Below are 16,373 nucleotides of genomic sequence, written 5' to 3'. Positions count from 1 at the left end.
GATGAGTTGGTGTAATATCTGTAAAGTGAACATTTAGGTTATAATATGACATAAAAGGCTAACACATGGAAAGGGAGGACAGTATAGGATCGAGATAGACAGAGATATTTAATTGAAAAACAAACAAAAACACTTACTGTCTTCCTAGTCGTTCTCTCCACCGCCCTCTTCACTTTCCCGTAGGTGCCTTTTCCCAGCGTCTCCATTACCTCGTAGCGGTGTTTTAAATTGTGTTTATGTTGGTGCTTCTTCACTTCCACTGGGCCGGGCATAGAGCCACTTTCCCCGGTGTGGCTGGGACGCTTGTCCCCGCTGAGGAGACGACGGCTGTCCAGACTTGAGGTCTCGGAGCCATCATCGCCGGTTTCGGTATCTGCCGTGTCCTGCATGTTCTCCCTCCGTTCTGACCGGTCTTCAGTGCTCATCACGCTACTGCTGCTGCGGTGTTCTCTGCGAATTTCCCGCCTGCCCATCCTGGTCTCGCTCAGTGCGCACCTGTCGCAACTAGTTGCCTACTTGGCAGCGGAAATATTTCATAAACTGACACAGGATTGGTTATTTTTCTTTATACCTACAAACAACTAAAGGAAGCCTCAAATTGCCCAGTTTCATAGCAGATAGATGAAGCAACAAAACACCAGGCTACTATCAATTATTCACTCTGCTTGAGGAAATGAAATGTCAAAAGGGTATTCGGTTAATAATCCCAGACATCAGCCCATTAGGGAAACCCCTGTTCCTTTTGTCTCGCATCCCGTTCTAATGCTGCTGTTCATACTCGCTCTCTCTCTCTCTCTCTCTCCTCTATCTGAAAACAAAACACAAATCAGCAGTGAGAACCACATGGTCCCATGGGGTTGGTGGATCCACCCCAGTCCATACGGATGCCAGCTGTCATAGCAACATGCAGCGTCAMACTAATTTAGGATCGTTTTGGCCTTTCCGCCGACCTATTTTTGACCATGCCGAACAGTAGGAGAAGGAGAAGGAATGCTTGGCACGTAAGCAACGTCCTCGAGGAATGACCGGTTCAATCAGACTTGTTTGTTTTCCGTTCACCGGAAAAATAAACGCTTGAGATGGACATGAGTTAAAGATCCAGKAAATTGTTAAGCTGTGAATATGTATTGTGGAAGGAGAGAAATAGGCCTACAGACCAGACACTTTATATTTGGAAGTCCTGAATGTCTTAATTTGTATTTTATTGAAACACAGAGTTCAGATGTTAGTACAGGCATCACATCATGCAAACAGTGGAGTCCGTRTGATAGGCTAGTAGTCTATAGCCCTCAAGCTCAACTGTCAGTTCTACTGCATTGTTCCATGGTGATTGATTGAGACCTGGGACACCAATTAATTATCAGGTAGAACAGAAAAGCAGCAGCTTCCGGACCTCATAGGGTAAGAGTTGAATASCCMTGGTCTAAAGCYTAGGTTGTCCTTACAGARTGAGTTTACAAAGCAATTGATTTCCATACCTTATCCTTTCATCTGAGGGATACCACATACAGTACTTATAAGCTTATAGGCTATCATGTCTTGACGATGAAACAAAGTTATAGGGTAGGCCCTAGAGCAACATGAGTCCCTCTTTATGCAATATTGTCTCTGTGTTTTCTCTTCCTCTGAATAGGCCATTTTTGTCCTGTATCCATCAAGGGTCAGAGCTCGGGTTTGAGAGATCACGGGGGTTGAGGTTGGCCACCAGACAGACGTTGTAGCTGTCATGCATGGCTGCTCGACGYTCCACCACCGTCCACACGTTGTCCTTGGGATCCAGCTCTAAGATCTCCTTRGTGATGATCTCATGGCGACCTGTCAAAATATGATTGGTAATTGATTGATTCCTTTATTGATTGATCAGTGTAAATGTGTTCGGTTCTCACCTGCCCCCTTGTAGTAGCCACAGAGGTACAGCTTGCCCTCCACCTCCCCAATGTTGGAGGCATTGGTTCGTAAAGAGAGGAGAGCGGTGGGGAGGGTTGGCCCTGACCTCCAGGTATCTTCTTCTGGGTTGTAGATCTCCACTGAACTCAGGCAGCGACGAGATTGGCCACGGTCCTCCCCCTCACACCCTATACCCCCTGGAGAACACACATATGCACTGAAAATAAATATAAACGTAACATGTAAAGTGTTGGTCCCATGTTTCATGAGCTACAATACAAGGTCCCAGACATTTTCCATACGCACAAAAAGCTTATTTCTCTGAAATGTTGTCCACAAATTTGTTTACATCCCAGTTAGTGAGCATTTCTCCTTTGCCATGATAATACATCCACCTGACAAGTGTGGCATATCAAGAAGTTGATTAAACAGCATGATAATTACACAGGTGCACCTTGTGCTGGGGACAATAAAGGGCCACTCTAAAAATGTGCAGTTTTGTCACACAACACAATGCCACAGATGTCTCAAGTTTTGAGGGAGCGTGCAATTGGCATGCTGACTGCAGGAATGTCCATCAGAGCTTTTTCCAGAGAATTTAATGTTAATTTCTCTACTGTAAGCCGCCTACAACGTCTTTTTTGAATACTTTCCAAAGGCACTGTACATGTAGTGTGCGGTTGTGAGGCCGGTTGAACGTACTGCCAAATTCTCTGACCCCTTGACTTTTCCACATTTTGTTACGTTAAAGCCTTATTCTAAAATKGATTAAATTGTTTTTYCCCCTCAACAATCTACACACAATAMCCGATAATGACAAAGCAAAAACAGGTTTTTAGACATTTTGCTAATTTATAAAAAAATAAAWAAACTGAAATATCACATTTTCATAAGTATTCTGACCCTTTACTCAGTACTTTGTTGAAGCTCCTTTGGCAGTGATTGCAGCATCGATTCTTCTTGGGTATGACGCAACATGCTTGGCACACCTGTATTTGGGGAGTTTCTCCCATTCTTCTCTGCAGATCCTCTCAAGCTCTGTCAGGTTGGATGGGGAGCACTGCTKTATAGCTATTTTCAGGTCTCCAGAGATGTTCGATCGGGTTCAAGTCCAGGCTCTGGCTGGGCCACTCAAGGACATTCAGAGACTTGTCCCGAAGCCTCTCCTGCGTTGTCTTGGCTGTGTGCTTAGGGTTGTTGTCCTGCTGGAAGGTAAACCCCYTTCGCCCCAGTCTGAGGTCCTGAGCGCTCTAGCAGGTTTTCATCAAGGATCTCTGTACTTTGCTCCGTTCATCTTTGCCTCGATCCTGACTAGTCTCCCAGTCCCCGATGCTGTAAAACATYCCTACAGCATGATGCTGCCACTACCATGCTTCACGGTAGGGATGGTTCCAGGTTTCCTCCAGACTTGACGCTTGGCATTCAGGACAAAGAGTTCAATCTTGGTTTTATCAGACCAGAGACTCTTGTTTCTCATGGTCTGAGAGTCTTTAGGTGCCTTTTGGCAAACTCCAAGCGGGCTGTCATGTGCCTTTTACTTAGGAGTGGCTTCCGTCTGGCCACTCTATCATAAAGGCCTGATTGGTGGAGTGCTGCAGAGATGGTTGTCCTTCTTGAAGATCCTCCCATCTTCACAGAGGAACTCTGGAGCTCTGTCAGAGTGACCATCGGGTTCTTGGGCACCTCCCTGACCAAGGTCCTTATCCCCTGATTGCTCAGTTTGGCCGGGAGGCCAGCTATAGGAAGACTCTTGGTGGTTCCAAACATCTTCCATGTAAGAATGATGGAGGCCACTGTGTTCTTGGGGACCTTCAATGCTGTAAAGTAAGAATTAGTTCTTAACTGACTTGCCTAGTTAAATAAAAAATGTTCCGTTCACTATTATGTTCCAACTGTTTTGGCCCTCATATCTCCATCTGGATGAAGTGAGAAAAATAAAGACAAAAAATGTCCTAGCATGTAGATCTCTCCATTGAAAGACGTGCTCTAACCTAGCATGTAGATCTCTCCATTGAAAGACGTGCTCTAACCTAGCATGTAGATCTCTCCATTGAGTGTAGCAACCCCACAGCGGTAGCGTGAGTATCTCATGTTCTCACACTCTGTCCACCGGTCCTTGCCTGGGTCAAACTGGAACACACGGCTACTCAGCCTGTCTGGCTCATCGTCTGGACGGTCCGACTGGAGGGGGACGGAGGAGGGGCGGAGAGAGAGGATGGAGATGAGAAAGGGAGAAGGGAGGAGGATCAGAGTTTTCCCAAGTTGCACTTTGTAACAAATGCATTTGTAAAAAGCATCACATAACCTATATGTGATTGATTGATTGTTTATTGACTGACATCCCTGCTCACCTGTGGCGTCCAGCCCCCAGCACGTAAAGGTGGTCCTTGAGGCTGACCACACAGTGACAGGCAATGGGAGAGGCAGAGGAGCGGAGCTCAGCCAGGACCCGCCCCTTCTCAGCGACCACCTCTCAACACTGTTGGGTGATGATGTAATGGTTCCTGACCTTCATCTGTCCCCCCAGCAGTAGAGGGGCATCGCCTAGTGCCGCCAGGGCATACATGTCCCTGTACCCCACCCAGCATAGCTCCTCCCAGCTGCCCTCACAAGACCGATCATACCTGGCAGACAACAGAGGACAGGTATGTATTTTTATATAAAACAAAACACACACACACACAAACACACACACACACACACACACAACACACACACACACACACACACACACACACACACAACACACACACACACCACACACACACACACACACACACACACACACACCTGTACATCCCCAGCCTCTTGGTCCTGTGTTCGTCCTCCTCTTCTACAGCCACCACTATGCTGTTGTCCCTTGTCACCGCCCCTGCCGTGATCGTCCCTGTCCCCTTCACTGGAGAGGGGATGTAGTACGTCCTTCTGGCCTGGGGGGCGAAGCATAAGCTGAGGTCAGCCTGACCCCCCGGCGGGCTGGGACGCCACCTTCATCAGTCCCCCCAGGCAGAGGAGCAGGTTTGTGCTCTCCATCCCGTAACGCAGGTGGGGCGAGGGGGGGCAGCCGCCACAGAGAAAGATAAGAAGTCTGGAGAGCCGCGTCGATCATCCCGAAGCATTCCGCATCCCGGAGCAATACCTGCAACCATACACTTACAATTAGTAGGGTGGACATAGCTTTAAATCTCCTCTCTCCATCCTCCTCTTTCTCTTTCCATCCTCACCGGGTTCGTCCTCCTGGCCCTCCTGAGGAAGTTGGGGTCTATCAGCTCCAGTCGTACCCGCCTGAGGAGCTCACACGCCTGGGCCTCACTCTGCTCATCTCCCCTGCGCTTCTCCACCCAGCGCAGCACCAGTTCCAGGACGTCTTCCTCCTGGGTCACATTCAGGCGTCTGACCCAGCAGACCTCCCAGACTCTGGGCGTCCAACTCCAACACCTCCTCTTCCTGACACACCTGAAGAGAGAGGGAGGGGGAGGAGGAGAGAGAGAAAGAGAAGAGAGGTGATACAAAGAGATGACGTTGTGAGAGAGAGAGGTAATACATGTAATAAATGTTTATATGTCAGACAGCTCTGTTTGATCTTGCCTGTAGACAGATGCAGGGAACTACTGCTCTCTTGTGGTGAGAAGAGGAAATGGACATGACTGTGGCAATTGGGAGAATTTTCAGATTATACTGATGATACGGTCCTACCCTGGGCAAAGTGACGAACACAAGTATCTCAGGGCGAGGTCTGCCAGGTCAGCGGCCCCCAGGTCTCTGGCCCAGTGGTACAGTCCTACCACGTTGGAAGTATCCATGCTGTCCAACATGTAGCTCTGACACAACCTGTAATAGTGACCATAATGTAGTGATTGTTATTAGTCGTGTCATGGCTAACAGTAGCCACCTGAACCCACCTGAATGCCCCGTCTATGTGCAGCAGGAAGGCAGCAGCGGCCACTCCCTGAGTGTTGTCGTGGGAGAGAGGTAGCTGGGCGCGGTACATGTACCCCAGGAGCAGCTCCAAGCTCTGGGCAGAGGAGTGTCCCTGAGAGGCACCTCACCTCCACGGGTCTCCCTCAGACCACAGGTAAACATGGCCTGGAGTGATGAAAGAAGTATGGTAAACACCATGGTTAAATGGTAATATTTATTTTGGGTTCATTGAAACAAGCCAATTATCTTACCTGGAAGTAAGGGCTAAGGCGGATAGCACCACCCGGTGGCATGGGAAGGGAATGCCCTCGGCCAGGAGAACCACGTCAGTTAGTTCCCTGGCCCCCCCACTCCTCTCCAGCTGCCCCAGCAGAAGAAGTCCATGTTCAGCCTGACCAGGCACCATCACCTGGGGGTCCATCTCTCACCTGGAGGTGAAGATGGCTTGCTAAACCTGGAGAGAGAGAGACGAGAGAGCGAGAGAGCGAGAGAGAGAACATCAGAAATAGACACAACGGTGTGTGTAACACTACACCAGGGTAGACATGCCTTGTACACCCCACACGGCAGACATTGAGCTGTAGCGGTAGAGTTAGATTAAGAAGCAATACCATGACATTAGTTTACTCTGATCAGAGCTACTGTACGCAGCAGTCGCAGGACAACCTCTCCAGGGCTTGGTGCTTCTCTTTCAGGACAGGAGTCATGTCAGTTGCATTGTATCATAATGGAGAATGGATTGTGTCTCTGTCAATGGCCGTTGCTGTGTCTGTCCCTAATACTGTTTTGTCTGTGTTGTCTGTGTGTTGTGTGTGTGTTGTGTGGTTGTGGTGTGGTGTGTGGTGTGTTGTGTGTGTGTGTGTGTGTGTGTGTGTGTGTGTGTGTGTGTGGTGTGTGTGTGGTGTGTGTGTGTGTAAACAGGTTTTAAATAGATCAGTGCAAAGGAACCATGCTGTAGTTCAGTCAGGGCTAAATGCTAACTGAAAATCTGTGCACTTCTCCCATTGACTCTGATGCATGGTTTACACTGAAGTCCAAGAGATCTAAATGGGACTTCCTGGTTTCAATCAACATTGAATACATTMAAAWAAATATTTGAATATAYGATTGCCTCCCTTGAAAACTAGATGCATCATCTACTGGGATTTCCTGGTTTCAATAAACAAGTTTAGGTCAYAATCAACAGAAACCGCAACGATCAAACTATCTATGGCTCTGGCTCAACCCAGTATCAAAATATACTAAACGTTTTGATAATAGCTGGTATTCACAGAGCTTAGTGGTACTGTTAAAATGTCATTTGAAACATTTCTCCAATTTGATGTATTATTTGACCTACAAACAAGAATTGTTATTGGCAAATAGGTCAGAATGAAATAGTGTACTGTTGGAGGAGATTGGCATACTACTGTACGGAAGTCCAGAGAGGACATATGAATAAAAAAATGATTCCCATGTTAGGTCGTGATCACAACATATTTATCTCATGATCACGACATAATAAAAGTTGTTTTGTCGAGCCCACGACATAAACTCTATACATTTAAGTCATTTAGCAGACGCTATTATCCAGAGCGACATACAGGAGCAATTAAGGTTAAGTACCTTGCTCAAGGGCACATTGGCAGATTTTATTTTCACTGAGTCAGCTCAGGGATTTGAACCTGCCGCCCACAGGAGTGGACGTATTGACAATAGWTTCACAGCGGTGTCACAGTGCACCAGAGGCAGTAAGATCTGTTAAGTAACCATGTGCTAGTGTACAGGCTGGGGCCTTCTTATCAAAGCTCCAGCAATAAAAGGCAAACGATGGCAAACTGAGGAATTACAAATTCCAAACAAACTGTATGTGTCTAGTCCAGCGTTTCCCAAACTCGGTCCTGGGCACTCCAAGGGCTGCACCTTTTGGTTTTTGCCCTAGTATCACACAGCTTATTCAAATGATGAACTCATATTCAAGCTTTGATTATTTGAATCAGCTGTGTGGTGCTCGGACCGGGTTTGGGAAACGCTGGTCTGAGATCATCTTTCAAACTGGATGAATGGCAGAGCTGTCCTTCAGCACCACAGCATGTAGCCCACCATTTGTGACTATAATGATAAATAGACTGCAGCCTTCATGAAATGTTGTAGTATTTAGAAACCTCAACATGTGATTCACTTTAGCTGTTTTACCAGTTTAATTTTTCTGTACTACTTGTTAATTGTTGTTTGGGACTGTGTTTTTGCTGTTATTGACAGGCCAACCTCCCTGTTAAAATTATTAAAGAGATTCAAATAAATGTTTATTGGTAGTCTGGTMATCTTTGGTAAACTTTCATTGGTAGTCTGTGACCACAGACCTCAATGTTAACTTTCCTTACACTGAACATTACACATCCAATCCATTCAAAATAGTAGTGCAACCGTACTTTTACATGTCTTTAAAATGTTATTGTATTGGAGCCAAAACTGGAAGCTATCTATAACTGACAGACATAATGACAATCTCTCCCTGAGTTAATCCCTTACCTAAATAAAAGTGGATGCGCTGATTCACTCAGTATCCGCCGTACTGTTAATCTATCATTAATACTGATCCACAGTGGGCTCTGCCTCCTCAGCCTTAATGTCAATCTATCATCAATACTGATCCACAGTGGGCTCTGCTCCTCAGCCTTAATGTCAATCTATCATCAATACTGATCCACAGTGGGCTCTGTCTCCTCAGCCTTACTGTCAATCTATCACAATACTGATCCACAGTGGGCTCTGCTCCTCAGCCTTAATGTCAATCTATCATCAATACTGATCCACAGTGGGCTCTGCTCCTCAGCCGTACTGTTAAACTATCATCAATACTGATCCACAGTGGGCTCTGTCTCCTCAGCCTTACTGTCAATCTATACCATACTGATCCACAGTGGGCTCTGCCTCCTCAGCCTTAATGTCGCCACAGTGGGCTCTGCTTCCTCAGCAGTACTGTCAATCTATCATCAATACTGATCCACAGTGGGCTCTGCCTCCTCAGCCATACTGTCAATCTATCATCAATACTGATCCACAGTGGGCTTCTGTCTCCTCAGCCTTACTGTCAATCTATCATCAATACTGATCACAGTGGGCTCTGCCTCCTCAGCCATACTGTCAATCTATCATCAATACTGATCCACAGTGGGCTCTGCTCCTCAGCCTTACTGTCAATCTATCATCAATACGTGATCCACAGTGGGCTCTGCCTCCTCAGCCATACTGTCAATCTATCATCAATACTGATCCACAGTGGGCTCTGCCTCCTCAGCCTTACTGTCAATCTATCATCAATACTGCCACAGTGGGCTCTGTCTCCTCAGCCTTACTGTCATTCTATTACACAATACTGATCCACAGTGGGCTCTGCCTCCTCAAGCCTTAATGTCAATCTATCATCAATACTGATCGACAGTGGGCTCTGCTTCCTCAGCAGTACTGTCAATCTATCATCATACTGATCCACAGTGGGCTCTGCCTCCTCAGCCATACTGTCAATCTATCATCAATACTGATCCACAGTGGGCTCTCTCTCCTCAGCCTTAATGTCAATCTATCATCAATACTTGATCCACAGTGGGCTCTGCCTCCTCAGCCTTATGTCAATCTTATCATCAATACTGATCCACAGTGGGCTCTGCTCCTTCAGCCTTACTGTCATCTATCATTCAATACTGATCCACAGTGGCTCTGCCTCTCAGCCTACTGTCAATCTATCATCAATACTGCTCCACAGTGGGCTCTGCCTCTCAGCCTTACTGTCAATTCTATCAATAATACTGATCCACAGTGGGCCTGCCTCCTCAGCCATACTGTCAATCTATCATAATACTGATCCACAGTGGGCTCTGTCTCCTCAGCCTTACTGTCAATCTCTCATCAATACTGATCCACCGTGGGCTCTGCTCCTCAGCCTACTGTCAATCTATCATCAATACTGATCCACAGTGGGCTCTGTCTCCTCAGCCTTACTGTCAATCTATCATAATACTGATCCACAGTGGGCTCTGCTCCTCAGCCTTACTGTCAATCTATCATCAATACTGATCCACAGTGGGCTCTGCCTCCTCAGCCTACTGTCAATCTATCATCAATACTGATCCACAGTGGGCTCTGCCTCCTCAGCCTTACTGTCAATCTATCATCAATACTGATCCACAGTGGGCTCTGCCTCCTCAGCCATACTGTCATCTATCATTAATACTGATCCACAGTGGGCTCTGCCTCCTCAGCCTTATGTCAATCTATCATCAATACTGATCCACAGTGGGCTCTGCCTCCTCAGCCTTAGCTGTCAATCTATCATCAATATCTGATCCACAGTGGGCTCTGCTCCTCAGCCTTACTGTCTATCTATCATCATACTGATCCACAGTGGGCTCTGCCTCTCAGCATAACTGTCAATCTATCATCAATCTGATCCACGTGGGACTCTGCCTCCTCAGCATACTGTCAATCTATCATCAATACTGATCCACAGTGGGCTCTTGCTCCTCAGCCTATAACTGTCAATCTATCATCAATACTGATCACAGTGGGCTCTGCCTCCTCAGCCTAATGTCAATCTTATCCATAATACTGATCCACAGTGGGCTCTGCTCTCCTCAGCGCTTCTGTCAATCTATCATATACTGATCCACAGTGGGCTCTGTCCCTCAGCCAGTACTGTCAATCTAATCAAATACTGATCCACAGTGGGCTCTGTCTCCTCAGCCGACTGTCAATCTATCATAATACTGATCCACAGTGGCTCTGCCTCCTCAGCTTACTGTCAATCTATCATCAATACTGATCCACAGTGGGCCTTCTGCTCCTCAGCCTTACTGTCAATCTATCATCAATACTGATCCACAGTGGGCTCTGCTCTCCTCAGCCTTACTGTCAATCTATCATCAATACTGATCCACAGTGGGTCTGTCTCCTCAGCCTTACTGTCAATCTATCCCATCAATACTGATCCACAGTGGGCTTCTGCTCCTCAGCCTACTGTCAATCTATCATCAATACTGATCCACAGTGGGCTCTGCCTCCTCAGCCTTACTGTCAATCTATCCATCAATACTGATCCACAGTGGCTCTGCCTCCTCAGCCATACTTGTCAATCTATCATCAATACTGATCCACAGTGGGCTCTGCGTCCCAGCCATACTGTCAATCTATCATCAATACTGATCCACAGTGGGCTCTGCCTCCTAGCCTATACTGGTCAATCTTAGTCATCCAATACCTGATCCACTCTTGTTTATTAGAGCTTATTCTCGTGATCTCGACAAGAAAACTTTTGTTATGTTGTGATCTTGAGATAAATAAGTTGTGACTTATGTACAACCCTTTGTCTTACACGATACATTTAAATGTTTTATGAGGATATTTTAATGTTTCATGACGTGACATGACTGTTAGCCCCATACACTGAAAATCTCCTATTTATCTTTATGGCATTTTACGAGCTTCTGTCTTCATTTCATTTCAGKCTATGTGTCTCATTTCTTCTACGATATTGTTCCTTGTAAATCTGTTGTCAAGTTCAGTTATTTTTTTATTGGTTTTCAGTCATAATACAGTGTTGAAAAAACAATGCKGTCTGAAAACATTATGCAATGATTTTATTCCTGCAGTATATTGTGCTGTATATTTTATTGTGCTGTATATAACTGTGCTGTGTTTGTCATTGCCCTACAATGTCTGCAAGGCACCATTACATACTCAGTCATGCTCTGTAATAAACGGGTTTTATTGGTGCTTTCAGACGAGCCCCTCTCCATCTGTGTATTAGTAAACCATGAAAAAGAGAGCCCAGAGTTGTTCCTGATCACCACTGGATTAGGAGCAAGAATGTTTCTTGATCATGTGGACCAGGAAAACCTAGGAACAACTCTGGCTCTTGCTATAGGTTGTAATAACACACATAGGTGGCGCTTCCCTTATTTTCCAACCCTATTCAGTTATGCACACATTTGGTTTGAATAGACATGAACCAGCTGAATGGGATTTATTTGTTTCTAGATATACCCACATTATTTTAATGTAGATACAGTATTTAGCGAATATATTCACTGAATTAAACCAACATTTGATCTGAAAGGACATGACTCGAGGCAGATTAATTTGAAACAAAATGTGCTGCACACATTAACGTCTTGTCACACGCAACACGCCCACACACACACAACACACACACACACACACAACACACACACCAACACACACACACACACACACACACACACACACACACACACCACACACACACGGAAATGTGAGGCAACGCACTGAGAAACACTGAGGCCCCAACGCAGGGCCAGGTCAGGTCCAAGCCTGAAGATAACATGATAAACACCAAGTGTGTGTGTGTGTGTGTGTGTGTGTGTGTGTGTGTGTGTGTGAGACACTGTGTTCTTGGACTTTAGAGATGCCTTTGGCCTTTGGTACTGAAAGACAGTAATTGTGCAGTGTTCTATGAAAGAACAGCAGAGGTAACCGCTGGTACAAGTCTAAAACTGACAAGCCCCAACGAATAAACCAATAAGAGTTTACTCTCATCACAAACATATAGTTATCATTGGACATAAGTAAAAAATATATATATTAAAAAAATTACACCCTTTTTCCCCCCAATTTCATTGGTATCCAATTGGTAGTACAGTTCTTGTCTCATCACTGCACTCCCGTACGGACTCGGGAGAGGCGAAAGGTCGAGAGCCGTGCATCCTCCGAAACACAAACCCATCCAAGCCGCACTGCTTCAGTGGAACCTTGAGTATTCAACCAGGCTTGATATGATTGACATGTCCCCTCTGCCTGTGGTCATAGAAGCTAGAACTGTGAGAGAGTGCTCCTAGTAAGATTCAATCTGCTTACAAATGTGCCTCTCCCACAGAAGGTCTGAGGGAATGAATAACAAAACTGTTCAGGTGGTGAGAAGTGGCTATGCTTAAACATAACCACACGTGACGTTGTCTTCCTGAGCCCAAAGAGAGGGGGGTTTAGAAGTCCCGAATATTGAGTGGATTTACACTGCTACCAGACGGACTCGCCTGTTGGACATGCAACAGTGACGATTGTGGAGCCTCCGTCCTTCTGGACTACGGAGGAAGGTTTCACTGGTCAGGGACACTGGAAACAACTTCCTGGGCTTCAGGAGGAAGTTTCCACTGGTCAGGGACACTGAAGACAACTTTCCTGGGCTTCAGAGGAAGGTTCCACTGGTCAGGGACACTGAGGACAACTTCCTGGGTCTCAGGAGGAAGGTTCCACTGGTCAGGGACACTGGGACACTTCCTGGCTCCAGGAGCAAGGTTCCACTTGTCAGGACATTGAGGACAACTTCCTGGCTTCAGGAGCAAGGTTCCACTGGTCAGGGACTATTGAGGACAACTTCCTGGGCTCAGGAGCAAGGTTCCACTGGTCAGGGTACTGAACAACTTCCTGGCTTCAGGAGGAAGGTTCCACTGGTCAGGGACCTGAGTCAACTTCCTGGGCTTCAAGGAGGAAGCCAATGGAAAATTGGACACTCGTGTTGTGGACTTCGGAGTCTGGTCAGACTGGCCGGCCTCAACGACCTGTGCAACAGGACTGGAGTGGAGCTCAGGTGGACACGGACTGATATTGCAAACTGAGCCAGTGACTGCCTCTGATGCAGTTGTAGCAGATCCCTGTGTTGTGGAGGCTTCTGTCACCGTATGATTGAACATCTCATCCTACAATCCAGGGCACTCCTTGGTATTCTAGACGGATGCAGCTACTGCAACACTGGACTGCTCTTGAGGCTCAGGGAGAAACTCACTGCTCTGGACTATGCTGACCACTCTGTCTCCCATTCCATGTACCAGAATGCTGCCGTTGGTAAGGACATTCTCACCTTTACTGTTAAGGTGAGGCTGCAAAGTTCATCCAAAAATATAATCTAGCACCGTGTACCCTGTAATCCATGATACATTTTTAATTCTACATGAGTCAAATGTAGAGTCCATTTCCCATGTTGTGAATGGCTGCTGTTCAATACAAGGGATTTGTACATTCGCTAGAACTGACCGCTTGTTGAACTGATAGCCACCGAGGTGAAACAAGTAGTCTCACCAACACACACATGCATAACATTGTTCTGTAAGGTGATGTTGGTAAACTATGTTTTCTTCCTGTGGGCCAAATACACCAGATATTGTTGTTGTGGGGGGGAGGCCAGGGGGAGGTACTCCATTTTGGAGGTGCGCTGCTCATTGACGGCTTACATGGAGAAGACCTTAGCAGAGAACTTCTAAATACCAGCCCCTCGTGGCACGCTGTGACAGCCTCGGGTGGTGGGTGCTAGCTGGTGGCTCTGATATTTGCAGTCTCGGCCACGTACACAGGCTTGCAGTGCGTGGCCCCCAGATTGCGGGCCTGACAAAACAGGGCAAAGCAATACTGCTTTGTTTCAGCTGTCGTAAGCAGCCTAGCTGTTTGGAAAGAGGAGGTGCTTTCTGTACCTTCGAGGGCCATGCATACAGGGACCTTTGAAATGTGGATCGTTTTAGTAAATTTGATTGGTGGATTCAAATAAAGTATTTAAAATGTGTGTGTGTTGTACACAACTTATCTAATGGATAGAAAAAAAGCAGAACGGAGGATGAACAGATGGATGGTCCTAATGCAGTTCCACCATTGGCTGTAACTAGTTCATTCATAACTGGGGTGTGATCCCTGTCCCCATCTGTCATAAGGTATTTATACACTCAGTACTCATATCCGTATGAGGTTATTTATAACCTCAGTTACCATATCCATCATGAAGGTATTATAACCTCAGTTACTCATATCCATCATGAAGGTATTTATAACCTCAGTTACTCATATCCAGTTACATTTACATTTAAGTCATTTTAGCAGGACGCTCTTTCAGAGCGACTTACAAAATTTGGTGATTCCTAATGAATCCAGTGGAACAACCACTTTACAATGAGTGCATCTAACAATCTTTTAAGGGGGAGGGGGGCGCGTTTAGGAGGAGTATACTTTATCCTATCTAGGTATTCCTTAGAAGAGTGGGTTCAGGTGTTCCGGGAAGTTGGATATTGACTCCGCGCACTGGCTGCTCGTGAGGGTTTGGTTGCCCATTGGGAAGGCAGAGCAGCGAAGGCATTTTTGAACTGGGCTGGAGCGGATTGAACTGTCTTTTCCTCAGAGTTAGGAGGCGAGCAGGCAGAGGTGGATGAACGCAGTGCCCTTTGTTGGGGTAGGGGCACCGCTGATCAGAGCCGAAGGTAACGGAGGTTGCCGTTCCCCTCACGGCTCCGTAGGCAAGCACGATGGTCATTGTAGCGGAGGTCGAGCTATCCCATAGATAGGCATTTATTACACCTCAGTTACTCAATATCCGTCATAGAGTTTTATAACCTCATTTACTCATATCCATCATGAAGGTTATTTATAACACTCATTACGTCATAGAAATATCGCTACAGACATACACTTCCCTGGAAAAGCCTCAAGAAACATGGTCTAGTCTATACGTTCAAAGGGTTGGATTAAAACAAAGATTATGTCAATCCAGATGCAATACACTTCAGTAGCACGTTGAGAGGGTGACTTAAGCAGCGGTTCAAACGAGTTGGAGGGGGACCTTATAGAGCGTTCACGAGTTTGGAGGGGGACTTGATAGAGCGGTTTCAACGATTTGGAGGGGACTTGATGAAGTGGTTTCAACGAGTTTGGAGGGATGATACGGTTCGATGAGGGGACTTCGAACGAGTTGGGAGATTTGTACGTACTCACGAGTTTGGAACGGGGACTTGATAAGAGCGGTTTCAACGAGTTTGGAGGGGGACTTGGATAGAGCGGTTTCAACGGAGTTTTGGAGGGGACTATTGATAGAGCGGTCTTCGGACGGTTTGCGAGGGGACTTTATAGATGGTTTCAGCGGTTTGCAGGGGACTGTGTATGAGTGTGTTCAACGAGTTTGGAGGGGGAATTGATAGAGCGGTTTCACGGTTTGGTAGGGTTGGACTGATAGATGGTCAACGAGTTTGAGGGACTTGATAGAGCGGTTCAAAACGAGTTTGGAGGGGGACTTGATAGAGCGGTTTCAACGATTGTTTGGTAAGGGGAACTTGATGAGTGGTTCAACGAGTTTTGGAGGGGGACTGATAGAGTGGTTTCAACGAGTCTTGGAGGGGACTTGATAGGAGTGGTTTCAACGAGTTTTGGAGGGGGACTTGATGAGCGGTTTTCAACGAGTGTGTGGGGGGACTTGATATGAGCGTTTCAACGAGTTTGGAGGGACTTGATAAGAGCGGTTTAACGAGTTAGTGGAAGGGGGAACTTATAGAGTGGTTTCAAACGGTTTGGAGGGGACTTGATAGACGTTTCAAACGAGTTTGGAGGGGAACTTGATAGAGCGGTTCAACGGGAGTTTTGGGGGGGCACTTGAAGCCGGGTTTATACGAGTTATGGGAGGGGGACTTGATTTAGAGCGGTTTCAACGAGATTTGGAGGGGGACTTGATAAAGGGTTCAACGAGGGTTTAGGAGGACGGGGACTGATCTAGGTGATCGGTTTCAACGAGTTTGGAGGGGACT

At 46.5% G+C, this 16,373-nt stretch overlaps 1 protein-coding gene and 1 pseudogene across 1 annotated transcript in view; both read right to left on the bottom strand.

Moving 5' to 3' along the window:
* Nucleotides 1–821, bottom strand: part of LOC111977206 (NUAK family SNF1-like kinase 1) — a 64,432-nt gene extending 63,611 nt beyond the window's left edge. The window contains exon 1 of the mRNA XM_024006568.2: nt 138–821. Coding sequence (XP_023862336.1) covers nt 138–473 — 336 coding nt within the window. The 5' untranslated portion in view covers nt 474–821. The remainder of the gene's footprint in view (nt 1–137) is intronic.
* A 364-nt stretch (nt 822–1,185) lies between these two features.
* Nucleotides 1,186–6,248, bottom strand: LOC111976848 (kelch repeat and BTB domain-containing protein 12-like; annotated as a pseudogene).
* Nucleotides 6,249–16,373: the final 10,125 nt, after the last annotated feature.

This window comes from Salvelinus sp. IW2-2015, linkage group LG17 (assembly GCF_002910315.2).
Source record: "Salvelinus sp. IW2-2015 linkage group LG17, ASM291031v2, whole genome shotgun sequence".
Lineage (NCBI taxonomy): Eukaryota > Metazoa > Chordata > Actinopteri > Salmoniformes > Salmonidae > Salvelinus > Salvelinus sp. IW2-2015.
This window is presented reverse-complemented; position numbering and strand designations above follow the sequence as displayed.